The sequence below is a fragment of the Ailuropoda melanoleuca genome, chromosome 3, assembly GCF_002007445.2.
Source record: "Ailuropoda melanoleuca isolate Jingjing chromosome 3, ASM200744v2, whole genome shotgun sequence".
In the NCBI taxonomy this organism is placed as follows: domain Eukaryota; kingdom Metazoa; phylum Chordata; class Mammalia; order Carnivora; family Ursidae; genus Ailuropoda; species Ailuropoda melanoleuca.
The window spans coordinates 83,083,029-83,109,928 of record NC_048220.1 but is presented as its reverse complement, the minus strand read 5'-3'; the positions used below and the strand labels follow the sequence as shown (position 1 = coordinate 83,109,928).

General features: G+C 47.3%; 1 protein-coding gene across 1 annotated transcript; it reads right to left on the bottom strand.

The window, feature by feature from the left end:
- Window positions 1–7,785: 7,785 nt before the first annotated feature.
- On the bottom strand, window positions 7,786–25,757 carry LMAN2 (lectin, mannose binding 2). Its single transcript, XM_011235973.3, has 8 exons — window positions 25,366–25,757; window positions 25,082–25,200; window positions 14,445–14,562; window positions 13,311–13,390; window positions 12,953–13,114; window positions 12,742–12,856; window positions 10,225–10,344; window positions 7,786–8,445 (listed from the first exon to the last, which is right to left on the bottom strand). The coding sequence occupies exons 1-8, from the start codon at window positions 25,559–25,561 to the stop codon at window positions 8,285–8,287; spliced, it is 1,071 nt and encodes a 356-aa protein (XP_011234275.2). The 5' UTR covers window positions 25,562–25,757; the 3' UTR covers window positions 7,786–8,284.
- Between the last annotated feature and the right edge of the window lie 1,143 nt (window positions 25,758–26,900).

Here is a 26,900-nt window from a genome sequence, read left to right as displayed (position 1 = left end):
AGTAGATGAGCGGAGCCTGCGAGGCTGTGTCACTGCACAGGGACACAACCCAAGGCCCTGTTTCCTGTGTCTTGGTCATCCCCACCTCACGGCTTCAGCACAGTCCAGGGCTTGCCCATTTCCCTCCTAACATTCTCTCATTTCTTCCTAAATTCTCACTGACCTGTGAAGTCTCCTACACTTACCAACTTAACCACTCAAGTCCTTCCCTCCTCCTACATAATAGATTCTGGTTGCCAATCCCCACTTGCACGAGCTGGGATTAGGTTCAGATGTGAGTAGAAGAAAAACCAACACGATGCATGCACGAAAGTCAGTTTCTCTTCCCGTGAATGCCATCTACAGTCATGGTCAGTCCGGGGAGCTTGGCATGCTGCCCTCCAGATGGCCTCGTGCCCAGCAGCCTGTTATCCACCCACCATCACTAAGCCTCAAGCCGGCCTTTCTATGCTGTTGTGTGACACTGGGTCTGGAACTCTGCACTGTTTCCCAGGCTCCTCACCCAGCTGGCCTCCTGCTGAGTTCTGCCACTGGAGGTGTGAGATGAAGGGGAAGCAGGAAGAAGGGACTTCTTTTTTCCAAGGCCAGCAGTAGCAACCGGTGCCGGGCAGCTCCCGCTTCCAGTACTCCCAGCAGCATAAGGCCTACCCTGCCAGAAGAGAAAGCACCAGCTTCCCCAGGCTGCCCCCCAACACTGGAGCTGTGCCTCTCTTACAAGTCCAAGTAACCAACAGGTTCCTCCTTCTCACAGGGCTCAGCATGAACCATAGGGCCCTCCAAGCTCCAGGGTTCTGGTAATATCACCTCTTCCTCTTGGTCCCTCTGGGAAGTATGTTTCCCACACTAAATTTTTTTTTTTTTTTAAGATTTTTATTTATTTGACAGAGATAGAGACAGCCAGCGAGAGAGGGAACACAAGCAGGGGGAGTGGGAGAGGAAGAAGCAGGCTCCCAGCGGAAGAGCCTAATGTGGGGCTCGATCCCAGAACGCCGGGATCACGCCCTGAGCCGAAGGCAGATGCTTAACGACTGAGCCACCCAGGCGCCCCCCCCAACACTGAATTTCTAGCATACCTCAGGGCCCTTTTTGGCTTTCTTAGCCTCCCCACACCCCCATAAACAACTCCCTATCTTGAGCGCCCTCTGTTTGAGATACCCTAGAGCAGCACGTTGTCCAGACTGGGTCCTGAATCACACATCTGTCTTCTCAGCCAGACTTTGCACTCTGCGAAGACACAAACTGTACCTCTGCGTCCCTTGCCTCTTGCCTAGTACATACTAGTTTATGAACAAAGATTTGTTGAATTAATTAGCCTTCAGTCCATGATGGAACTAAAATTGGAAATCAAAGCATGATAAAACCATGGGCAAGATTATTTTAGTGCACATATTCATTGCAGTTATTATTTTTTTACATTTTTAAAAAAGATTTTATTTATTTATTTGAGAGAGAGAACGAGCACAAGAGCAGGGTAAGGGGCAGAAGGACAAGCAGACTCCCCGCCGAGCAGGGAGCCCGATGCGGGGCTTGATCCCAGGGACTCTGGGACCATGACCCGAGCCGAAGGCAGATGCTCAAGTGACTGAGCCACCCAGGCACCCCTCATTGCCCATATTCTTGACTGAAATTAAGAAATGCCACGTATTGGTCATGAAATTCTTTTTTTTTTTAAGATTTTATTTATTTATTTGACAGAGAGAGAGACAGCCAGCGAGAGAGGGAACACAAGTAGGGGGAGTGGGAGAGGAAGAAGCAGGCTCCCAGCGGAGGAGCCTGACGTGGGGCTCGATTCCAGGACTCCAGGATCACGCCCTGAGCCGAAGGCAGACGCTTAACGACTGAGCCACCCAGGCGCCCCTGGTCATGAAATTCTTATAACAACACCCTGCCCTATTTTTTTTTTTTAAAGATTTTATTTGTCAGAGAGAGGGAGAGCGCACACAAGCGGGGGGCGGGGGGTCGCAGGCAGAAGGAAAAGCAAGCTTCCAGCTGAGCAAGAAGCCTGATGCGGGACTGGATCGCAGGACCCTGGGATCATGATCTGAGCCAAAGGTAAATGCTTAACCAACTGAGCCACCCAGGCGCCCCTGCCCTGCCCTTTTGAAAACAAACACAAAGGGGCGCCTGGGTGGCTCAGTCAGTCAAGAATCCATCTCTTGATTTGGGCTCAGGTCAGAATCTCGGAGCTGTGAGATCAAGCCTTACGTCAGGCTCTGCGCTGCGTATGGATCCTGCTTAAGATTCTCTCTTCCCCTCTCCCTCTGTCCCCCCCCCCAAAAGGCAAAATAAACTACTGGGACAACACCAAAATAAAAATCTTTTGCACAGCGAAAAAACACCATCAACAAAATTAAAAGGCAACTTAATGAATAGGAGAAGATACTTGCAAACAATATATCCAATTAGCAGCTATTATCTAAAACATATGAAGTTATACAACTCAACACCAAAAACACAAATAATTCCATTAAAAAATGGGCAGAGGACCTAAACAGATATTTTTCCAAAGAAGACACACGAAATGATGCTCATCACTCATCAGCAGGGTGCAAATCAAAACCACCACGAGCTATCACCTCACACCTGTCAGAGCGACTAGAATCAAAAAGACAAGAAATAACAAGTGTACGTGAGAATGTGGAGAAAAAGGAACCCTCGTGCAGTGCTGGGAACGCAAACTGGTGCAGCCACTATAGAAAACAACAGGGAGGGTCCTCAGAAAATTAAATATAGAAATGCAATATGGGGGCGCCTGGGTGGCACAGTGGTTGGGCGTCTGCCTTCGGCTCAGGGCGTGATCCCGGCGTTGTGGGATCGAGCCCCACATCGGGCTCCTCCGCTATGAGCCTGCTTCTTCCTCTCCCACTCCCCCTGCTTGTGTTCCCTCTCTCGCTGGCTGTCTCTATCTCTGTCGAATAAATAAATAAAATCTTAAAAAAAAAAAAAAAAGAAATGCAATATGATCCAGTAATTCCACTACTGGGTACTTACCCAAAGAAAACAAAAACACTGATTCCAACAAATACATGCACCCCTAAGTTCATTGCAACACACAACAGTCAAGGTACAGAAGCAACTCAAGTGTCCCACACCCAGACAAACGGATAAAGATGCAGTACACATATACACAACAGAGTACCTCTAGGCCGTAAAAAGGAATGAGGGCCCGCCCTTTGCAACAACGTGGATAGACCTAGAAGCTATTATGCTAAGTGAAGTAAGTCAGACAGAAAAACAACTACCATATGATTTCACTTATATGTGAAATCTAAAAAAGCCAGCCAGACAAAGCAGACCCATAAATATAGAGCGCTGCCGGCTGCCGGAGGTGCAGGGAGGTAGGGGAATGGGCAAGATGGGCGAAGGGGAGTGGTGATGGCATGGATAAGTCACAGGGATGAAGAGTACAGCATCTGGAAGTCAGCCGATGCTGTCGTACCAGCGCTGCACGGTGACGGCAACCACACTTGTGTGAGCACGGCATCACGGAGTGGTCAAATCACTAAGCTGTACACCTGAAATTCCTGTAACATTGTGTGTCGATACTGCACTGAAAAACTAAGTAAAAGCTTCTCTTTTGGGGCGCCTGGGTGGCTCAGTCGTTAAGCGTCTGCCTTCGGCTCAGGGCGTGATCCCAGCGTTCTGGGATCTAGCCCCACATCGGGCTCCTCTGCTGGAAGCCTGCTTCTTCCTCTCCCACTCCCCCTGTTTGTGTTCCCTCTCTCGCTGGCTGTCTCTCTGTCAAATAAATAAATAAAATCTTTAAAAAAAAAAAAAGCTTCTCTTTTGATAGGTAAATGTTTACTGAAATATTATATATGGAAAAATGCACAAATCTTACCAATGAATTCTCATTCCGCTTCCCTTAGCCAAATGCAGGTCTTTCTCCATCTTCATCTGACTCCTTGTATTCACTTTCCTTAGTTTTGTTCCCCTTAACCATGGTTACTGGTTGAGTTGTGTTCCCCCAAAAAGGTATGCTGAGTCCCAATCCCCAGTACCTTAGAACACGACTGTATTTGGAAACAGGCTCCAGGTAGATCTAATCAAGTTAAGATGAGGTCATGGGGGTGGCTAATCCAATGTGACTGATGTCATTACACAAAGGGGAAATTTGGAGGTACAGGGGAGAAGATGTGAAGATGTGAAGATGGCCATGCAATGACGGAGTCAGAGGTTGGAGTGATGTACATCTATAAGCCAAGGAATCCCCAGGATTGCAGAGAATCTACGAGACAATAAACTTCCGGCGTTAAAAGCCACCAGTCTGTGGTACTTAGTTACGGCGGCTCTGAGAAACAAACACAAGTACTAACACTGCATAGATTATACTTACTATACACTTTAAACTTACTTTATACTATAAATATTTATGTCACCTGATGTCCCCACCAGACTGTAAGTTCCATGAGGAACCATAAGTTCCTTTTACTCTCTGTTGTGTCCCAGTGCTGAAAACAGAGTACGGCACACAGTAGGCACGTCAGTATTACCTGCAGTCCAGAGAAGACCCCTACGTGTTAGAAACTTTGACATATACAAGGAGGAGAGAGGCAGGGCTGTTCTTAGCCTCAAATTACAGAAAACATGACTCATGGTAGTTTGAGCAAATACAAATTTATTTTTTTACATAAAAGCCCAGCAGTCAGGAGCCCAGGGCTGTGGCAGCACATCAGTGATGTCCTAAGGACCCATGCTCCACCCACGTCCAGTGTTCACTTCCACCCCGGTGGTCACAGGAGGCCTCTGCACCTTTGGGGGTCATCCACATTCCGGCAGGAGGAGGGGGATGGGCAAACAGCCACACCAGCGGCCACCTGACATTTGTTACTGGGAAGCCCTTCAGCAGACTGCCTCCAGCATCCCAGCAGGCACAACTCTCCAGAACCACCCTAGCCAGGAAGCTGGGAGACGGAGCTGAGCATTTAGCCTTCCGGCCACGGAAGACAAGGGAGTGGTTCCGGAGTGCCTGACTCGGTGGTGCTGTGGCTCCTCTGGAAGGATGAACGTCAGGAAATGTGCTGGGACAACTGGCTAGCCATAGGTGGAAAACCAGATCCCTACATCACACCCTACACAAAAGTTAATTCCATGATTACATACTAAATTTGAACAGCAAAATTTTTTAACTTTTTGGGGAAAAAAATCTTTGGAAAAGATTAGTGAATGACATTAAAATGTAGACTGTATATCACATGACATCATTAGAAAAGCAAAAAGATAAGCACACTGAGAGGTATCTACAAAGCGCACAACCTAAAGATGACATGACAACTTGTACCTATCCGCGAGCAAAAAGGGAGGGGCAAAAAAATTAAACCACCGCGGAGGAAATAGGAATGGATCTCTGAGGGTAACAAAAATCTCTGAGGAGTAGAGAAATGCAAGTTAAAACTTCTACACCTATTAGACTTCAAAACGTACACAGTGACAATATCGAGTGTTAAAAAATGGGCAGAGGGAATCTCAGTCACCAGGGTGGGAGAAGAACGGACACAACCCACTTTGGAGAGCAACGTGACATCTAATACAACTGCAATGCAGTAACTCACAACCCGGCAGCTCCTGCACATTTGTGCCTGGACGGAGACGTGCTCAGGAACGGTGAGAGCAGCATTCTAAGACCAAAAACCTGGAAACCATTTAAACATCCAGCGACGGCCAAAGGCAGAAACTGGAGTCCACTCAGGCCACATCTTGAGCTCTATGTAATGCAAAGATTCACAAACAATGCTGAATTTTCAGATCCGAAGAATACATCTGTATACCATTTGTAATTTTTAAAATGTAAAATAATACTATGTATTTACGGATACATACCTCCATGGTAACATTTTTAAGAAACACCAAAAAAAAAAAAAAATCAGAATCCAAAGCAATCACCTCCAAAGGGGGGACACATATATAGGGCAGGGAACAGAGAGGGTGCAAGTGTGTCAGCAGTGTTTTCTTTCTCACGTTGCACAGCAGTTACAGGGTATACGTGTGCGCTGACCTTTCGTATGATGAAATAGCTCCATTTGTAAATGCATGTGGCAAAAATGTGCGTTACAGCAGCATGATCCCACGTGTGTGAAAAAGCAGATGTGAGAGCACACGTCGAACTTTCTAGGGAACCACCTCCAGGTATGAACTTGGGAAGGGCTTCAAAGGAGACACTGGCAGCCAAGAACAGATCACAACCACTTCAATCTTGGCCTTCAAATCACTGGTCTAACACCTGCTGGTTCCCAAGCCTCTAAACTCATCCCACCCACCCAGCGTGGTTGTTTTAAAATGGCCCTTGCTCTGCCGCCCTCCCCGCCAAAAAAAACACTGCCCTTGCCCACAGCCCACTGACTTCTTAACCTGAACGAGAGAATACAGAGGACTGACTTTCATTCTCCGGGTGACTCCAATGTGCAACCAAGGACCAGAGCCACACAGTACAGGATGCCCACGTGCCTCATAATTCAGGAATTCAGGGAAGGCCAAGACAGGGCCAAAATTAAAAGCCAAGTATGGCAAGTGTGGTGCTGACGATGATGGTTGTAGCAGCCGTGGGGAGCTCCAGACCCCAGGCCTCAGCCATTCATGTCAGTGTGGACACGGCGCTCCCCAAGGAGGGAGATGGTCAGTGAGACAGAAGCCACCCAACATAGCGGATTTCCTGTGTCCGAGAGGGTTAAGCGTTGTGGACAGAAATGAGTTAATCCATGTCACCTGCTCAGAACCATGCTTGGCATATTGTAAGCACTCAAAGTTTGCTACTTTTCAAGTACAGAAACAGTTTTGGGGAAAGTGCTCAGTAAAATATTTCAATAAAGATGTTTACTCTTACAGCTTCATGAATGGGCTCCCAGCCCCATAAGAAGGAAACGCAGCTCTGACTTCTCTGTCATTGTGATCTCATCAACAATCTCTTGACATCTAACCTGTGAAAGACGAGTCCTTTATATGCAGAGGACACAATGAGAAGGACAAGAGACTGTGAACAGCAGATCAACGAACAGCTCAGTAGAGTGAAAGATTAACAGGAAAAATAAGTTCTTAGGCTTTACTTCATCCACTTCTACCCATGTTTTATGAGAATCTAATCAAGAATGTGAATTACAAAAAGCCTGGTCACAAGAGGAAGACGGGGTTGCTCTCACTTTTAAGATGGAGACTCAATTATTATTTAATTTTGAGTGGGAAGACGCCGAAGATGGTTCTGGAATGGATGAGGGCACACTGTTCTGTGGCAGGGTCAGGGGCATCCAAGAGCAGCCTGGACAGCAGAGGCAGGCCACAGCCAGGACGGAGAGACCCACGAAAGCTGCCAGATAAGGGTGCTTTCCCTTCAGCTTCTGGCTTTCTTCTACTCCCTGTGCCATCTTTCTCCCTTTGAGGCACCCTGAAGGGAATACTGACCCCAGCCTGTCCCCCTGTATCCACGAATCCCTTCCAGATCTTCCTGAAGCCCCCTTAGCCAGAGTTCCCTAGAGCTTACTTGCGCTTAGGTAACACCCTCCATGTGGTACCCCATATTCTCCCCTGGCTGGAGCCTTTCACCCAGAGGCTCAGAGCACATGGGAGGCGGCACAGGGCCCCAACCCCATGACCCCACTGGCTATGTGACACTGGGCAAGTTTCGCTTGACCTCCTAGAGCTATGCTTCCCCAGCTGGGAACAGGAACATGGCACTTGCCTCCTGGGGCTGTGTGGCAGGGCCGAGGGATAGAGGCTGAGAGCCGTAAAGCACTGGCCACTTGGAAGTTACTTGAAGAAAAAGAAAACCAAGCCCCTTAAGGACAGTCACACAGCTGAGGTTGGTTATTTCACTTTATTTAGCAAACGGTCACATTCTGAGCCCTACCGATTGCTCCTCTAGACTCATTCGAGGGTCTGCCTCAGGAAGAAGCTCAGAGGGCAACCAGGAAGGCCCGGGTTCCCCAGTCAACCTTCTCTTCCACCAACACACCCTGCACACAATGAAATCACTGCTCGCGTCCTCAGGCGCCCGCCCCAATGTGCTTGGGGGGCCTCCAGTGTTCAAGAGCACAGATTCCTTCCTGCTCCTGAGATGCTGGCAACGGGTGAGGACCTCTGTCCCCAGCTGTGGGGTGCCAAACCTTATTCCCTAGCCCTGCAGCCTGTCCCTGCTGGGCAAGAAGCAAAATGTACGAAAATACTTTTAATTATTTCTTTGAAACGGTTAAGAAATAAGGTTGTCTTGTTTTTCTTTTACAATCCCAGTAAAAAAAAGTTCACATTAGTGCTGGGGCCCAAAACTAGGCCCTCCCCGGAGCAGAGCCCCGGCCTCTCAGTAGAAACGCTTGTTCCGCTCCTGCCGCTTCTGAAACACCACGGCCCCCACCACGGCGCACACGATGATGCCCAGGAGCGCACACAGCAGCAGCAGGAACACCCGCCACCCCGTCAGGGGCCCGCTGCGGAAGTTTCCGGTCGGGTCATCCACATTGTCTGGGGGAGAAGAGAGGGGAAGCTGAAGTGGCCAAGTGGAGGGGTCAGGAGGGCTCCTAGGAGATAGGGGAGTCCAACAGGATGGAGCAGAGCGACAGACCACAGCCAGCCCTACAGGGGGAAGCTGTGTTCTGCTCACAGCTGTACCAGTGAGGGGCAGGGGAATGGACAGAGGGATAATCCCACTAGGACCAAGCTTCCCAGGGATCAAGGCCCCAGGAGCCTTCTGCTACAAGAAGCTGGTGAAAACTGGATTCCTGGCCTCCCCAGGAGAGCCTGAGTCTGCACAGGGCAGGCCCAAGATCTGTGTTCACAAGCCCCGCCCCAGCCCCATGCAGGGGTCCAAGGTCCCCCTCTGGAGAAACACAGCACTGGCCAAAGGCTGCCCTGACTCACACCTGGATATATTCCATGGCTCCTAGGGGGTCTCCCAGGCCCTCCATCCCGTCCTTCTGCTCTAGCCACACCACTTCTCTGCCTCCTAACACCATCAACACCTCTGCCGGGAATGAGGCCCTGACACATGAGGTACCTCCTGGAATCCCAACCATACTGGGATGGGGAACTCATGCTCTCCCTTTTATAGAAGGCTGACAGCAGGAACTGACTTTGTCAAGTTCTGTGAGTCTATGCTGAAGGGACTGGGTCCTGGACTCAGATCCTTCTGCCCTGTGCAGCCTGGGCCCTGTTCCTGCCAGTTGGCTTCCCTCCCAAGCCACAATCCTCCACTCCTTACTATGGGGGCTGCTCCGGGCCTCCACCCAGCCAGGCCTGGAATGCCAGCCACGAGCCAACTTACATCCTCCTTTCCCACACAATCTGACAAGGGCAGGCCTGCTGACCTGGTCTTAACACCAGCCTCTTCCCTCCTCTACCCCAGTCACTAGACTAAGCCCTAGGACATCACCTAGCCCATGGCTCAGCACAGAGTGGAAGCTCTGGAACTATCTGCTAAAGGAACGAAAGGATCAATGAGTCTGCAAACCAGTTAATCCCTGCCTGGCCAATCTCATGGGGTTGCTGGGTCGGTCAGAGCAGATGAGGTCTCTGAAAGCCCTCAGCAGCCAGAAACCCTTCAAAGGCTGCAAAAACAGTGACATACAGCAGGGTCTGTTTAGCCCCTGAGGTGTTTGTAAGTAATCTGAATCTTAAAACAGTGAGATGTCACATAAAATGCAGGGTTCCACTCCGGCTCCCACTCCACATGGCAACCTTGGGCTAGGCTGAGAGGCTCCTCATGCCCCAACCCGGGCCCAGAGGCACAACTTCAGGGTTCTTGGGGTGCACGTCCACACACACAGGAGTTTCACTTCAACCAGAACCCTTGCTCTGGGAAGACAGCCTGGTGGCTAATTAGTGCCAGGGGAAGAGTACGGGCCTTCGGAGCTTTGCAAAAACTTAAGGTCAAATCTTGCCTTTACTTCTTTCTGGCTGAGGAAAGCTGGAGGATCAGTTCCCCTGGCTCGTGGCAGGACCAAGTGCCCAGGCCATTCACCGAGGCCATGCATGTGTTGAATCAGAATGCCCTGCACATCACCTACACCAACAAACTGCCCCTCTGGCTTTCCTGGCCATTAACCCAGCACCAAGCACGGGCAGAAGCAGACACCAGGTGTTCTCACATCTACTCATTAGCACTGATTGCTGATCCAATACCCCAGGCCACAGCCACAGCCACAGCCACAACCGGACAAAAGCAAATGGACCACAGGCACTCAGCCAAACCAGCCCCACCCCAGGCCGCCCAGGCCCGGGCCAGGATGGGCGTCAAGCATGTACCTTTGGGTGACTTGAGGAAATTAACACTGGGCTCAATCTTGGTCCAGTCAATGTTCTCTTCATCAGGACTGTGTTCTACCATCAGCTGGAACAGCTTCATGGAGATGATGTCATGATTGTCTGCAGGACCAAGAGTTAGAGTATAAGGGGCATGGAGCCTGCCTTAGGGCACAGGGCCCACGCCCCTCTCAAGAGCAGGGCTCAGGGACAAGTCCTGACTCTGAAGTCAGACGGCAGTTCCCATCTGAGCTCTGCCCTTCCTAGGTCTATGAACCTGGGGAAATCCCTTCACCTCTCAAACCCTGCATGGGCAGGTGTATAAAAGGGAAGAGAGGCTGCTATGTCATGTGACTACCCATGAGATGCCAGCCACGGAGGCTTCTGCATTCACAAGTCTTTGATGAGGGGCGCCTGGGTAGCGCAGTCGTTAAGCATCGGCCTTCCGCTCAGGGCGTGATCCCGGCGTTCTGGGATTGAGCCCCATATCGGGCTCCTCCGCTGGGAGCCTGCTTCTTCCTCTCCCACTCCCCCTGCTTGTGTTCCCTCTTTAGCTGGCTGTCTCTCTGTCAAGTAAATAAATAAAATCTTTAAAAACAAACAAACAAACAACAACAACAAAAAAGTCTTTGATGAACGGCCAGGCACTACTATGTACACAGTTGTCTCCAGCACTCTTCACTGGGCCTCTCCAAACAGCCTCAGAGGGCAGCCACCGTCACAGACCTGGCTTTGTTCCCACAACCTTCTCCTGACACAGGCTGAAAGACGATCAAGTGAAAATTCCAGATAATCTGAGGGGAAAGACTGGGTGGGACACTAGATGAAACCAGACAGACAGCCAGCTAATAACTGATTACCAGGTCGTCCACGAGCAACTAATGATTCCCTGAAGCTGGGTAACAGGGGCTAAGGGACTTATTGGACCATTCTCCCCACTTTGGAGTATATAATTAAAACATCCACACTGAAAACTTTAAACCCCCAAAGCAACGACTCTCTGGGGACCAAGCAGACCCAGACGCTTCCATGAAGGGGAGGCTCCTGGACAGTGGATGGATTATAGGCCCTGGAAATGTCTATCCTGACGATAAATAAGCCCTTTGTCTAATTCTATACACTGCTTCCCACTTCTGGTCAGCAGGAGCTGGTCCTGGGCCTGGTGCCCGAGGGCCCTGATGCCTTCTGAGTACCATGGCCAAGGGTCACTATCAAGTGTCACCCAGGCCCGGTGGCCCAGTAAAGCTTGCACAGGCTGGCAGCACCCCAATGCTTACAGAGCACACCGTGGGCCAAACAAGAGCCCTGACTTTATGAAACTTACAGTTCAGTGAAGGGGACACAATGAAATAAATTATATGGTAGATTCCAAGATAGTTAAATGCTATGAAGAAAAATAAAGCCAAGAAAGGTGATGAGACGTGCACAGGAGACTGGTGTATGCATGTGCAATTTTAAATAAGGGAAGCAGGGGCACCTGGCTGGCTCGGTTGGTAAAGCATGCGCCTCTGGATCCTGGGGTTGTAAGTTCAAGCCCCACGTTGGATGTAGAGCTTACTTTAAAAAAGTAAATAAAAATATAATAAGTAAATAAACAAGGGACTCAGGGAAGTCCCTACTGAAGAAGTGACATCTGAGTAAGACCCTGAAGGAGACGAGGGTGAGGCACAGGTACAAAGGCCCGGCAGGAGGGCACTCGTGTGTCTGGAAAACAGTTGGGGGTGACGTAAGGGAGCGGGGAGCCATGAGTCACAAGTGATGGGGTGGGGGAGGCACTGGAACACAGGGCATAGCAGACCACGACTAGGACAGACAGTGGCCTTGACTCTGCAGAAGACGGGAGAAGTGGCGAGACCTCACTGGAGCTTTCAGGGAATTGTTCTGGCTGCTGAGCTGGGAGAGACTGTCAGGGGCTGTTGTGGAAGAAGGGGACCACACAGGAGGCTCATGCAATCGTCCAAGTGAGTGAAGACGATGGCCTGGACCTGCCAAGTAGTAACAGAGGGGAGAGAAGTTGTCTACTGCACTGAGAAACAAGGTCAGCAGGACTCCCCAAAGGATGAGAGGTGGCATGTAAGAGAAAAAAAAGAGACCAGAATGACACCAAGGTTTTTTGGGCTGAACAACTAGAGTAACAGAGGTGTCCTTTATGTTTTGGTGGCAAGATGTGGGCTTCAGCTGTGGGCTGTGAAGGCTGAAATGCCTGAGGGTATCCAGGTAGAGATGCTGCGCAGGCTGTTGGTCACAAAAGTCTGGAAAGGTCTGAGCTGGTGATGGAAAGCTGGGACTCTGCAGCATCTGGATTCAAAGCCCCCTAGCTGCCTGAGGGAGCGCTCTCGCAATAAGCCCCAGGTGTGCCAACATTCCCAGATGCTGCAAAGTGGAGGAAGAAACCCAGGTGCATGTGTATCCAAACGAAGGAAGCTCAAGAAGGAAAGTGATCAATGACATCGCAAGCTTCCAACAGACCAGGGAAGGTCAAGACTGAGACTTAATGCCTTGCTCAGCTCAAACACTCACCAGACAGGTCTCCAGTGCCAGCTGAGGCTCCGAAGTAGTAGCCCGTGGGCAGCCGCACTCCCGTGATGTCGATGCAATTCTTCCACTCATTCTTGTCCTCTAGGTCAGTCATCACCTGCAGCCAGCCAGCAAGTCAAGTACCCACAAGGCCCAAGCCTGCCCACCTCCCTGAGCCCCTACAGAGAGAGCTGGCCCCGGCACCCCTGCTCACCGTTAAACGGCCCCGGGAGTAGCGCACGGCCAGGAAGGTATCGTGATCACGGTTACGGAAGTCAGCCGTGCAGCCCGCCAGCTCGGTCCAGCGGCCATCTTTGCTGTGGTCGTAGGACAGGGAGCCATTGTTCACCATTACCGAGATGTACGGGAACACACGCTGAGACCAAGACACCAGTTACTCCACGGCCAGCCCCACCTGTGGGAGGCAGTAGGGGCCCCAATCCCTGGAGGCCCCTTCTGTGCCAAGACCAGGGAGAAGTCCTGGTCCCCACCCCACTCCCCAAACCCCCACCCACCCCTGGCCAACTGCCCAGCTCTTCCTGTCCTGCCTGAGGGAGAGAGTAGAGGCACACCTCTGTGGTCTCATCATTGGGATACGTGTCCAAGAAGATGGCTAAGCCGTGGAAGTTGTCTTTGCTTCCAAACACAGGCCCTGGAATTAGAAGATGCTCTCATAATGGGAGGTATTGGAGTGTCCCCTGGGTACCTGAAGGACAAAGTAATGCCAGTGTAGGCAGAGGCAAGAGAGGTTAATCTATGGTCATTCGCCCAGGAAAGGGAAGGGATCTCTAAGGGAGGGGGAGGTGTCGGGTGCAGCAGAGAGGACTCAAAGTCTGAAAGCAGAACTGTTGAGGGAACAGCACTTGGACTTGTGCTCTGACATGTCAGGTGACAAGAGGGCAGAACGGACCCCTACAGAGGAAGCCCCATCCTCTAACCCAGGGGTCAACAAATTTCTGTCAACATTTTAGACTTTGCAGACACATATGGTCTCAGCCACACAGTCTTCTTGTTTTTGCTTTTTTAAAAATGGTAGACGGGGCGCCTGGGTGGCACAGCAGTTGAGCGTCTGCCTTCGGCTCAGGGCGTGATCCCGGCGTAATGGGATCGGGCCCCACATCAGGCTCCTCCACTATGAGCCTGCGTCTTCCTCTCCCACTCCCCCTGCTTGTGTTCCCTCTCTCGCTAGCTGTCTCTATCTCTGTCAAATAAATAAATAAAATCTTTAAAAAAAATAAAAATAAAAAATAAAAATAAAAAATAAAAATGGTAGAATGATGGGGTGCCTGGGTGGCTCAGTTGGTTAAGTATCTAACTCTTGGAGTTGGCTCAGGTCATGATCTCAGGGTCCCTGGGATTGAGCCCTGCATCAGACTCCGCACTCAGCTCTGCTTCCCTCTCTCTCCCCTTCTACCTCTCCCCCAGTTCATGCATGCTCGCTCGCGTGCTCTAGTGTGCACTCTAAATAAATAAATCTAAAAAATAAAAAAAAATTTAAAAAGGTAAAATGTTAAAATCCTTTCTTAGCTGGTGTACAACACCAGACCATAATGGGGTACAGAACTGAACTGCAGGATCCAGCTAACCCTCTTCCTATAGGGACACTTCCCAGAGCAGACTCGAGGTCCCGGGTTTCCTCCAAGAGGAGCAGCAGGACCCTAACAGGAGGGTGCAGAATGCCCCCACCTAGACAAGTGCCTCCCTACCTGGCACAAGGCGGTCCCGGGTGTACCACAAGGCAATGCCATCTCCATGGAGATTCTTCTTCCCTGCACCATGGACTTTAAAGTGGACATGCATCTCCCAGTCCTTGAGGAAGCAAGGCTGCAGAGAAAACAGAGACAGCTGCTCAGAGCTCCCCAGGCTATCCTGCCAGCTAGATGTGACCCAGCACAGACCCGTCTCCTCCACTGAGATTGGCACTCCTTGAAAGAGGGCCAGGCAGCAGGGTCACAAATGCCACTGATCAATAGACACCACACCCCCCAGCACTCTCAGCAGGAAGGGAGGGGGCTGCTGGGCCTCCCAGGTGGGGAGGGGAGGCCACTCAGTGTCCCAAGGCTGCCTGAGGCCCAGACTCTGCCCATCCTGGCCCTAGTCTTCTCTTGGGCCTGGTCACAGGTTCTCACTCTATGATTCACTTTCCTCAACACCAGCCAAACCCATCAGCCGTTTCCTCTCCATCCCACTACTCCTGCCCCAAAATCTTGTGGAAGGATTACTACCCCTATTTTAGCCACATATTTCACAAAAAAGAAAACCCATTCAGAGACAAAATAACTTGTCCACAGCAGGTTAAGTAGATGGTCTTGATTCACACCCAGATCTGTCAGACTCAGAAACTTATGCTGTGTCTTCTCTACCTCCCATGACCTTCAGGCCTTTAACACAAAGTGCAGCAACTCTTTTCTGGTCTCCCACCCCTACTGTCTTCCTTTCTAACCACCCTTCCAAACTGAGGGACTCAAACCCAGGTCTGGATGATTCTAAACCCCAAGCTCTCAGCCAGCACCCTTCCTGCCTCTTGCAGACCCAGTCCACCTTCAGTGTCATGACAGTGCCAGGGCTGGGGAGCTGGGAGGGTCATGCTCTGGGGTCTCTGGGCTATTGTGATGTGAGAAAAGGCAGATATTCCCTGGCATTCAGGAACACCAGCTGCAGAGCTAGGCACTGCAATAAGGGGAACAGTCTAGCCTCACCCACAAGGAAGTTGCTCGTGAAAACTAAGGTGTTGACACATACTTTGACAAGAATCCACTTGGGGGAAGTGTGCAGGTGGGGATGTGAGTAAGTGTTTAAAGAAAGGCCCATTAGAAAAGTGAACTAAAACAAGATGTGCTTGACTTATCAGATTGGCAACTATTAAAAGAGATCCTTAATACCAGTGTTGAGGGGGATGGAAAGAAACACCTGCTCTCAAACAACCAATGGGACTGTAGATGCTCCCATCTTCGTGGGGGCAATCTGGTTGTTGCAGCTTTTTAACAGACCAAGGCAGATCCATAAGCCTTTACACTTGAAAATATCAAAGATATTAAGAGAAGAAAAGTAAGGTGCAAAAGTTCCTTTTTTATAAAAAGGAATTCGTGTATAGAAGGAAAAAATTACACGAACACGGACCAACATTAATGATAACGTGACTTTGGTAGGGGAACTACAAGAAATGTTTACTTTCTATATTTGAATTTTGTATAATTAACATAATTTTAAAACCCAAATACAGAAAATTTTGTATCCCCTCTTGGATGATCTGGCTTGGGCATTCACTGATTCATCAGACTTACTCTTCTGGCTCTGGGAACCAAAAACCAAGGTGATGAGACCCAGCTCCAGCCCCTGAGAACACAACTGGCAGATACCTAACCAACAGCCTGCAAGGAGTGGGAAATCTTGGCCTTCCCAATTCTTGGCAGTTCACTGGCTCTGGGGAAATCTGCAGATTCTAGAGGGGACAACTGAGAGGTGATGAGACCAGCTCTCAAGGATAGATGGACAAACACTCTTGACGCAAAGGCCTTCTGAGGGAGTGGAAGGCCTGGTGAACCATCCTTGCCTTGGGCTGGGACCACAAAGGCAGCAACCCAAAAATAAAAGTGAATGAGGAAAGCCCTTCCAGGGGTTGTAGCTCAGCTAGAGCCCTCCCATCCCTGAAAGGAGATTAAAGTGACTCACCCAAGCCTGAGATTTTTCAACAAACAACCCTACAAATACAATATCTGGCATACAATAAATAACCAAGCATACAAAAGACAAGTTATCAACAAAAACCAAAAGGGAGGGAAGGAGAGAAGAAAAAGGCTGATGGGAACTCCAGATACTGGACTTTCAAATAACTAGTTTACTATATTCAAGGAGATAAAAAACAAGATTGAGAACTTTGGAAAATAACTGAAATTTTTTTAAAAAGTCACCTCACAAAAAAATTCCAGAACTAAAAGAATATAGTAACTGAAATTAATAACGTAATGGGCAGGTTTAACAACAGACAAAAAACACAGGGTGCCTGGATGGCTCAGATGGTTGAGTGTCTGCCTTCAGCTCAGGTCATGATCTCCAGGTCCTGAGATCGAGCCCCACGTCGGGCTCCCAGCTGAGCAGGGAGTCTGCTTCTCCCTCTGCCTCTCCCCTTGCTTGTGCTCTCTCTCTCTCTCTCAAATGAATAAATAAAATCTTTAAAAACAAACAAAAAACAATAGACTAGAAACAGATGAAAAGAGAACCAGTGATCTCAAGGCCAGGCAAGATAGATAAAAATATCCAGGAGGAAGCATAGAGAATGAATGGTAGATACAAAACTGTCAGTAAAAGACAGAGAGTGAGAAACTCTAAGACACATATAACTGGAGTTTCAGAATGCGAAGTGAGAGAACAGGTCAAAGGAATATTTAAAGAGATGTCCATGTACTTACTGAAACTGATTCAAAGACATTATGCCACAAACCTTAAATCTTACAAACCAAAGGAGACAAATAAGAAAACCATACCTAGGCACATTAAAAAGGGAGGGAGAAAAAGAAAGACAGTCTTAAAAGCAACCAGAGGGGGGAAAAAAACCACAAGATTATCTTCAAAGGAATAATTAGCCTGATATGGGGCTTCTCAATTGAAACACTGGGAGCAAGAGACAACAGACTGAAATATCTGGAGTTAAAAGAAAATAACAACCAACATAGGATTCTTTACTTAGCAAACGTTATCCTGCATGAATGAAGGTGAAATTTAGACATTTTTAGGTAAACAGCAACATTAAAACTGTCTTTCATTCATCAGAAAGGACGAAAATTATCCAGATCCAGAGTAAAGTCAGAGATTCAGGAATGAACAAAGAGCAACCAATACAGAAAATGTGTGGGTAAATAAATATTTGTATAAAATATGTTTTATGTGATTTAAAACAGAAAGGATTAAAATAAATGACAATAATGGGCTAAATAAAGTTAAAGTAGTCTAAGATCTTTGCACTGTCCAGGAAGAAGGTACACATTATCATTAGACTTTGGTAAAATATGGCCATGTGTTTAAACTCCAGAGTAATCACTGAAAAATCAGGAAGCAAGCAAAGAACTTTTAAGCTAGCAGAAGACTAAAAATGAAATAAAACTTAACCAACCCAAAGAAGACCAGAGAGAAAAATGAACAGAGAATGAGCAATAAAAATAGAAAATAAATAATAGGAAGGCAGGAAACACCAAAATCCGGGGCACCTGGGTGGCTTGGTCAGTTGGGAATCCAACTCTTGGTTCCGGATTGGATTGTGGTCTCAAGGTGGTGCGATGTAGCCCCAAGTCAGGCTCCGCACTTAGCGCAGGGTCTGTTTAGGAGTCTCTCTCCCTGTCCCTTTGCCCTTGCCCCTTTCTCTATTTAGATAAATAAATCTTAAAAAAAAAAAAATCAGTAATTATCCTAAATGTAGATGACCACCTGCTGATAAGGCTACATAAGATCTCTCTGTATTATTTTTTAAAACTGTATGTGAATTGGGGTGCCTGGGTGGCTCAGTCAGTTGAGCATCTGCCTTCAGCTCAGGTCATGATCCCAGGGTCCTGGGATGAGTCCCACACTGGACTCCCTGCTCAGTGGGGCATCTGCTTCTCCCTCTCCCACTGCCTCTGTCCCCTGCTCATGCTCTTTCTCTACCTCTCTCTCAAATAAATAAAATCTTTAAAACAAAACAAAATACCTATATATGAATTTACAATTATCTCAAAATAAGTTTATTTTAAATAATAAAGGATCAGGGGCACCTGGGTGGCTCAGTCGTTAAGCATCTGCCTTCGGCACAGGGCGTGAGTGATCCCAGGGGTCTGGGATCGATCCCCACATCAGGCTCCTCTGCTGGGAGCCTGTGTCTTCCTCTCCCACCCCCCCGCTTGTGTTCCCTCTCTCGCTGGCTGTGTCTCTGTCAAATAAATAAATAAATAAAATCTTTTAAAATAAATAAGTAAATAAATAATAAAGGATCAAAGACAAACAAGTGCTAAAACTATAAATCTCTTAGAAGAAAACACAGGGAAAATCTTCACATTGGAGTTAGCAAGATTTCTTGGATAGGACACCAAAGCACAGCTAAAAAACAAAAAATTAAGTGATTTTCATTAAAATTAAAAATTCTTGAACATCAAAAACATTGAGAGTAAAAAGACAAACCACAAAATGAGAGAAAAATCTTTCCAAATTATGTATCTAATAAGAGAGCAGTGTCTCCAGAATATACAGAGAGCTCCTAAAGTTCAACAATAAAAAATGAAAATTTTTAAAAATTCAAAATGAGCAAAGGACTTGACATTTTTCTAAGGAAGAAGATAAACAAATGGCCAATATGCACATGAAAAATGCTCAATGTCATTAGTTATTAGAGAAATGCAAATCGAAACAACAAAATACTGCCTCACACCCATTAGGATGCATAGCTATCATCAAAAAAAACAAACCAGAAAATAACAAGTGTTGGCAGGGCAGCTGGCTGGCTCGGCGGGTGGAGCCTGCAACTCCTGATCTTCAGGTTGTGAGTTCGAGCCTCAGATGGGTGTAGAGATTACGTAAATGAATAAACTTAAAAAAATAAAATTTAAAATTTAAAAATTTAAAAAACCAAGTGCTGGCAAGAGGTGTAGAAATTGGAACCTTAATGCATTGCTGGTGGGAATGTAAAATGGTGTAGTTGCTATGGAAAACAGTTTGGTGGTTCTCAAAAAGTTAAAACATAGGTATGCCTGGGTAGTTCTGTCAGTTAAGTGTCTGCCTTCAGCTCAGGTCATGATCCCAGAGTCTGGGATCGAGCCCCAAGTAGGGCTCCCTCCTCCGTGGGGAGTCTGCTTCCCGCTCTCCCCCGCTGCTTGTGCGCACGCGTGCTCTCTCTCTCGCGCGCTCTCTCAAACAAATGCTAAAAAAAAAAGTTAAACATAGAATTACCATATTACCCAGCATTTCCACTTCCTAGGTACCTAAAATAATTAAAAGCAAGGACTCAAACGTTCGTGTATAATCATGTTCACAGAAGCATTACTCATAACAGCCAAAGGGGAGAAATAATCTGAGTGTCCATCAACAAACAAATGGATTAACAAAATGTGGTGAACACACACAGGAATATTATTCAGCCATAAAAAGGAATGAAGTACTGATACCTGCTACAACATGAACCTTGAGCTATGCTAACTGAAGCAAGCCAAACACAGAGAAATATCCTATGATTTCATTAAATGAGTTCCCTAAAAGAGTCAAATTCAGACAGAAAGTAGAATATTGGTTACCAGGGGCTGTGGGGAACTGGGAATGGAGAGTCACTGTTTAATGAGTATCAAGTTTCAGTTTGGGAAGATAGGAAAATTCTGGAGATAGACAGTGGTGATGGTTGTACAACAAGCTTAAAGTACTTAATGCCCCTGTACTGTACACTTAAAACGGTTGAGGTGGTAAATTTTATGTTACGTACATTTACCACAATAAAAAGTGTTTATGGAACTTTCTTTTGCATGTGTGCAGATACATGAATACAATAATCAAATAATTTTTGTAGACAGCCATTACGTTTTTCAACACCATTTAAATGCCGATGAGAATCCTATTAAGGACAAAGTTTTCATAAACTAAAGGTTTTTAAAGTGAAAAAAAAGGTTAAAATGACAAATTTTGTTATGTGTATTTTACCACTTAAATAATCCAATAATCCCCCAAAAGCCTAATTATATGCTGTTTACAAGACACAACTCTAAAACATAAAGCAATGGAAATAAGAAAGGAAAAGGATAGAAAAAGATACAGCACGGAAACCTATGCTTTTTAATGACAAATCATTTAATGAACAAAAGATTTCATTTACCCAGGGAATTTTGACCTCAAAATCTATAAAGCAGAAACTGACAGAATTACAAAAATAAAAACAAATCCACAAAGCAATTTTAACATACCTCTCTCAGTAATTGATAAAAACAAGTACAAATGTCAGGAAGAATACAGATATATGAACCCAATCAGCAAATTTGACCTAAACGGCACAATGTACTCAACTAGCTGAGAATCCACATTCTTTGCAGACACACACAGAAAATCTTCCAAAAACCTGACCATTTGCAAGACTCAAGAGACCTCCAGGGATGGAAATAATAGATTGTGTTCTTTGACCATGATAAAATCAAACTAGATGTTAATGATAACTTAAATTTTGTAATAACTAAAAAAGACTTTATATGTTTAAAAAAAAATGTTAAATATATTTCACCTCTACAAAAGTCAGCCCAAAAACCAGATTTCAAATGCTCTCTTTGCTGCCCAGGAGTTTTCTGCATCTAGGAACAACGCACTGAGATAAGACCCCAGGCTGGTACAAGGGGTGCCTACAAGCAGAAGGGCAACTGTGAACAGGGAGATGAGAAAGGAACGCCTGGTCTCCTGCCCCTAGTATGGTTCATAGAGGAGTTTCAGGAAAGGGTACACACAGAAGTTGAAACCTGGAAACTGATTCCTACAGGACTATCCAGGTCTTAGAAAGTCTCTGTGTACGGCAGACTGAAGACTGCAGATCAGTGGAGGAAAATACCAAGATAGAGACAATATAAAGCCTCTGAAGGATTTTAAGCAGGTGCAGGTAAGGTACCAGCTGGAACGGATTCAGAAGTTGCTTCTGGAGGCAGATCATGACATGGCCATGGTTTTCCATCCTCACTACAAAGCTGAGCCAGCTGGGGAGCTCAACAATCTTATGCCCTGGCCCTTCCCGGGGCCAACTAAATCAGAATCACCCAGCAATCAATCATTTAGCATTTTACAGTTAGTGGTTTCCATGTCTTTGCTCACAACAAGTAAAAGGAAGAACTAATTCAATAGTCAGCTGATAGATCATTGAACATTTTGATGAAAGATCACTACATGATCTGGGGTTTGTAAACCTAAAGAAGTTTAAAATATCAAGTAACTCTGCTGTAACAAAACTCCCTGTATCTTCATCTACTATTTAAGTGAACACAGGTTCTCAGCATTCACATCTGTAAAAACAAAAAGCAGAAGTGGTGCTGAGGCCTGTCTTATTCTGACAATATCCATCCAGACAGGGATGGGGGAACAACAGCTTGTTGGGATGCATTTCAGTAAATTTTTACTTTTACAATAATTATCCAAAAATTGTGTAATGCATTTATTTCGACCAACTGTATATTAATAATTATAATATTGCCCCCCCAAAAATATTAAAAGTAGGTTTCAAGGTCCTAACAAAGTTAAAAGGCTTAAATTATTACATTTATTTTAATTTCAGAGGAATGGGACAAGCTAATCAGATTTTCAAACATTAAATATACTGCATAGAACAAAATTCTATATGGGATGAAATGAAAATACAAATTCAATAAAAAAAAACCCTGATGTATAATTTGGGCTGATTCATAGTGTTTTGTTTTTTTTAAAGATTTTATTTATTTATTTGACAGAGATAGAGCCAGCGAGAGAGGGAACACAAGCAGGGGGAGTGGGAGAGGAAGAAGCAGGCTCCCAGCGGAGGAACCTGATGTGGGGCTCGATCCCAGAAGCCGGGATCACACCCTGAGCCAAAGGCAGACGCTTAACCGCTACGCCACCCAGGCGCCCCTGATTCATAGTGTTTAAAACATACAGTGGGTATCAAATTGAAATATTTAGATTCCACTGAATACACTTATGAGTACCGAACAATTTCATTTTAAAATGGCACTACTTAGGGGCACCTGGGTGGCTCAGTCAGTTGAGCGTCCGGCTCTTGATCTGCCTCTTGATTTTGGCTCTCAGCTCAGGTCATGATCTCAAGGTCTCACTTCCCCCTCCCCCTGAGTTCAGTCAGCTCAGGAGTCTGCTGAAGATTCTCTCTTCCTCCCCCTCTGCCCCACCCCCCACCAGGGCACATGCTCTCTCTCTCAATACATAGTAGGTACATAAAATCTTTTTTAAAAATTACATGGCAATATTTAAAATATGCTGTAAACTACATCCTTTGCAAATATCTAAACTTAAGCAATTCTGGATATCAACTTTTAAAAAGTGTAAGAGGGTATACACTTTCAGACAGTACATCAGCCAAAAAAGCTTAAATGCCACTCTGCAGCCTCCACACAAGGCTCCTCAGGATGGGGTCCGATCAGCCCCTTGGGCTTCCCTCTGTCCTATGCTCCAGCCATTGGACTCTTGGGAGTTCCAGTCACTTTGGGGCCACTCCTTGGTCTGGACTGCTCCACCCCAAAACAGCAGAAGCTGTTTTCCCTGCTCGGGCAACGGCAGGTGCTTAGGAGTATTTGCTAATTCAATGCCCCTCCCAGAATGAGGGGGACAAAGAAAAGTCCAGAACGCACCTCTCCAGTAAAGGAAGAGATGGTTCTTGGGAAACAACAGGCAGAAAATTCTAAGAGTTCCAAGCAATTTCTTTCAAGAATTACAAGAAACGGTCTAACCCTTTCAAGATTATCTGCAGGGCTAAATAGGAAAGTCCCTAGAAGTGAATGGAGATGTGGGGGAAGGAAGAGAACTATATTCCAGACTGAAAATTTGATGAAGGTAAGTGCAGAATTCTCTCAGCCCTGTGACATCACCACGCCACTGACAATGCCAGCCAACAGTTATCTACAACCATAATTGTTACTTGTAGCTGAACCAATTTCTAAAAGTTCCAGCACCATTTGTACCTTGCTTAAAAAATAAAAGATTAATGACATATTGAACTCACTTCCATAAAAAATGTAACACTACATAATTTTTTAAAATCATCTGAAAGCCCTAAGACAGAATAATGTGACAGGATGTGACACGGGGGAGATAACATAGTTAATGAAATACTGAGTGGGTGGCACTCAAGCTGAGACATACCAGATGAGAAAGAAGCAAGCAGGCATGAGGAGCCAGGAGGCAGTGCCCCAGACAGAGGGAACAACAAGTGCAAAGGTCCTGAGGCAAGAAGGCAGCCAGAGAGGCTGGAACAAAATTACCAGTATAAATGGAGATGCCACGCACCAGGAGCCAGACTGTGTAGACATAATGTTTGTTTATCCCCTTCAAAGGAGACCCCAGGCTCTGAGGATCACGGTGAAAGCTGAAGAAAGAAACCCAGATGCCCCTAGCAGAAAGGAGAGGAGGAGCAGAAGCGACAGGCAGTTGAGGCAACACAAGGACAGCATGGGCTCCCAGAACTAAATGGCAAAGCCATCCAGAATGGACCAAAGAACAGGGTGATGGAAAAAAACCAGGACAATGGCCAACAGCTTAGGCCTACGGGAAGAACTGGAACCAGGGAGGCTGCGGTAGGAGAAGCCTCTGCCCCAAGCTGTGACCCAGCCCCAAATTAGTCCCCTTTCGCCCTTTCCTGACCTAGACTTCCCAGCGTGGAGTCTGTGTAGCAACTTATCTTGGCCATTGGTCATGTATGACATGCCAGGGACACTTGAGGTTCCCTAACCTCTGCAGCAAAGGTCACAAAAATTAAAACTGCTCACAAGTCCAGCTCCTCTACATCACTGATGACAAGACCCTCAGTAAAACACTGGAGAAGTGGACTAAGTCTGCAAGTATTTCTAAGGGATTCCTCCATTGTCCAGAGGGAGGCAGGGGGTCATGTGTAGCAAGTGAATTGCTGGGCTTAGATAGCAGACAGATCAGAATTTAAATACTAATTATACCATTCACTGCCTGTGTTAGCGCTGCATGAAACCATGACGGCCAACTACTTCAAAGAACCTGTTTGAGAATTAAATGCAATAAGGCATTTTAAGGTCAATGCCTAACACATACAAAATACCCAATAAAGATTCCATCTGTTCCATTTATCCCACTATTGAGAGAGTTGAATTCAGACAGCCTGAGAGCTCCACTGCCTACTAGCTATGTGACTTCGAGTAAGGCACTTTCTTTTTTTTTTTTAATGTTTTTTTAATTATATTATGTTAGTCACCATACAGTACATCCCTGGTTTCTGATGTAAATAAAGTTCGATGATTCATTAGTTGCGTATAACACCCAGTGCACCATGCTTTACGTGCCCTCCTTACTACCCATCACCGGTCTATCCCATTCCCCCACCCCCGAATAAGGCACTTTCAACTGAGTCTTAGCTTTGTCAGTAAAATGGAGATAACATCACTTACTTCACGTGGCTTTCGAAGAAACTAAATGAGAAAGGGGTAAAGTGTCAGGCACAGCTCCCGACACAAAGTAACTTCAGTAGTCATTCATAGTAACTTCAATAGTCGCTGGTGAGTGTTACCAAGATGAGGAAACCTGGTGGGGGGCGGGCTGCAAGCCTTCCAACCGAGATCAGGTCTGGGGTGCTGCGGAGACTGGGAGTACTGGCTTACTTAAGGATATACCTAGCGTCCCGGGAGCCACTCACCTGGTGGTTCCAGATAGAGCCCTCTTTGCTGCGCTCATCAGGGGTCAAACGCACGTACTGGCTCGTGAGAATAGTGCTGCCTTGGAAGTCCCAGAGCGGCATGGAGCTGGAACCGACTCCTGTGGGCAGAGACCGGCGTAGACAGGTGCGTAAGAGGCCATGCCAGGACGGGCCTTGCCAGAGGCAGGAAACCCACAGAGCTGCTTTGCTCCGGAGAAAGGAAACCCCCTTACCCAACCCTGTCCAGCTTCGCCCTCACCCTGCACTCCCGCCCCAGGCCTCACCTTGGTAGGGCTTGATAAGCGAATGCTCCCGCTTGAGGTGTTCACTGTTGCCGTCAGTTATATCCGCTACAACCGGCCCCAGAAACAGGAAAAGAAGTAAAAGTGCAGTGGGGCCAGGGCCGGGGCCGGGAAGCCCAGGCCGCCCCGGGCACCGCCGGCCCCAGCCCCAGCGCCAAATCCAGCCTTCCGCCGCCATTCTCCGTTCCTCTCGGGCACTTCCGTCCTAGGACTTCCGCCTTCCGGCTGTCCCATCTAATGTCCTCCGGCCGGAAACCCACCCTATTGTCACCGGGAAGTTAAAAAAGCAAAGCCTCGCAGCCGAAGGGAAGGCGGCTTTATTCACTGAGCAGCCCCCCAACCTGATCAAGTGCTGTTCCATCTCCTTGGCTGCTCCGAGGAACCTTTCGGCCAGCCTCAACAATGGGTTTCTAGGAGCGACAAGAGCCGCAACCAATCATGGAACAGCACGTTGGGCTTGTGAGCCAATGAGGAACAGAGGGATATCTTGAGTCGGGGCAGCACGAGGGGCGTGTGCGAAGCGAGGCATGCTGGAACTTGTAGTTTTGGGGGCCTTTCGCGCGGGCTGGACAAACGAAGGCTGTAACGACCTCGGCCACTGGCCGGTGATCGCGTCTCTGGAGTAACGTTTCCCAGCCCTGGGGGGAAAGAACTCAGAATGGAAAGAGGAGGCCTGAATTCTAACTTCCTCGCTTCCACGTTCGCACTGGGCGGCTCTGGCACAAGCCTGTGTTTAGCGGTCGCTGGCCCCACCCCTCTCCTAGCGTCACGCCGGTGGCTACGTAGAATTCCCAGTCGAGGGCGTCCGCTACTCCCAGCCCCTGTGGCCCAGTAGAGTTTAAGAGGGAGGAACAGACCGGGATCCTGTCCCGAGCCCCAGTGACGGTTGGGCCCCACCCGGATCTAAACTATCTTAGCGCATGCCCGCCGCAGCTGGAAGCGGCCATGAATGGTTCAGAAAAGCTACCTGTGGACCAGAGGTCAAAAACTGCTGGCCCACAACAGAATAGAGCTCTGTTTTACTTGCTCATGCTATTTCAATACAATTATTTAAATATCGATATTTTCTTTAAAACATTTTAAAGATCTGGGGCGCCTGGGTGGCGCAGTCGTTCAGCGTCTGCCTTCGGCTCAGGGCGTGATTCCGGCGTTCTGGAATCGAGCCCCAGATCAGGCTCCTCCGCTACGAGCCTGCTTCTTCCTCTCCCACTCCCCTGCTTGTGTTCCCTCTCTCGCTGGCTGTCTCTATTTCTGTCGAATAAATAAATAAGATCTTTAAAAATAATAATGTTATTATTATTAATAATAATAAAATTTTTAAAGATCTTATTTATTTATTATAGAGCGAGAGCACACAAACGGGGGAGAGGGAGAAGCAGACTCCCCGCTGAGCAGCGATCCCAGCCGAAGGCAAACACTTAAATGGCTGAGCCACGCAGGAGCCCATCGATAATTTTTAAATCGACAGACTTAACATCAGAAATCCAAATTTCTGGTTTTTCCAGGAAAATCTGGAG

Coding starts and splice junctions, on each gene's coding strand:
- LMAN2 (XM_011235973.3), bottom strand. CDS start 25,561: ATGGCGGCGGAAGGCTGGATTTGGCGCTGGGGCTGGGGCCGGCGGTGC. Junction 13,391..14,444: donor CCGGGACCGCCTTGTGCCAG/GTAGGGAGGCAC, acceptor TTCTAATTCCAG/GGCCTGTGTTTGGAAGCAAA. Junction 13,115..13,310: donor CCAATGATGAGACCACAGAG/GTGTGCCTCTAC, acceptor TCTTGGTCTCAG/CGTGTGTTCCCGTACATCTC.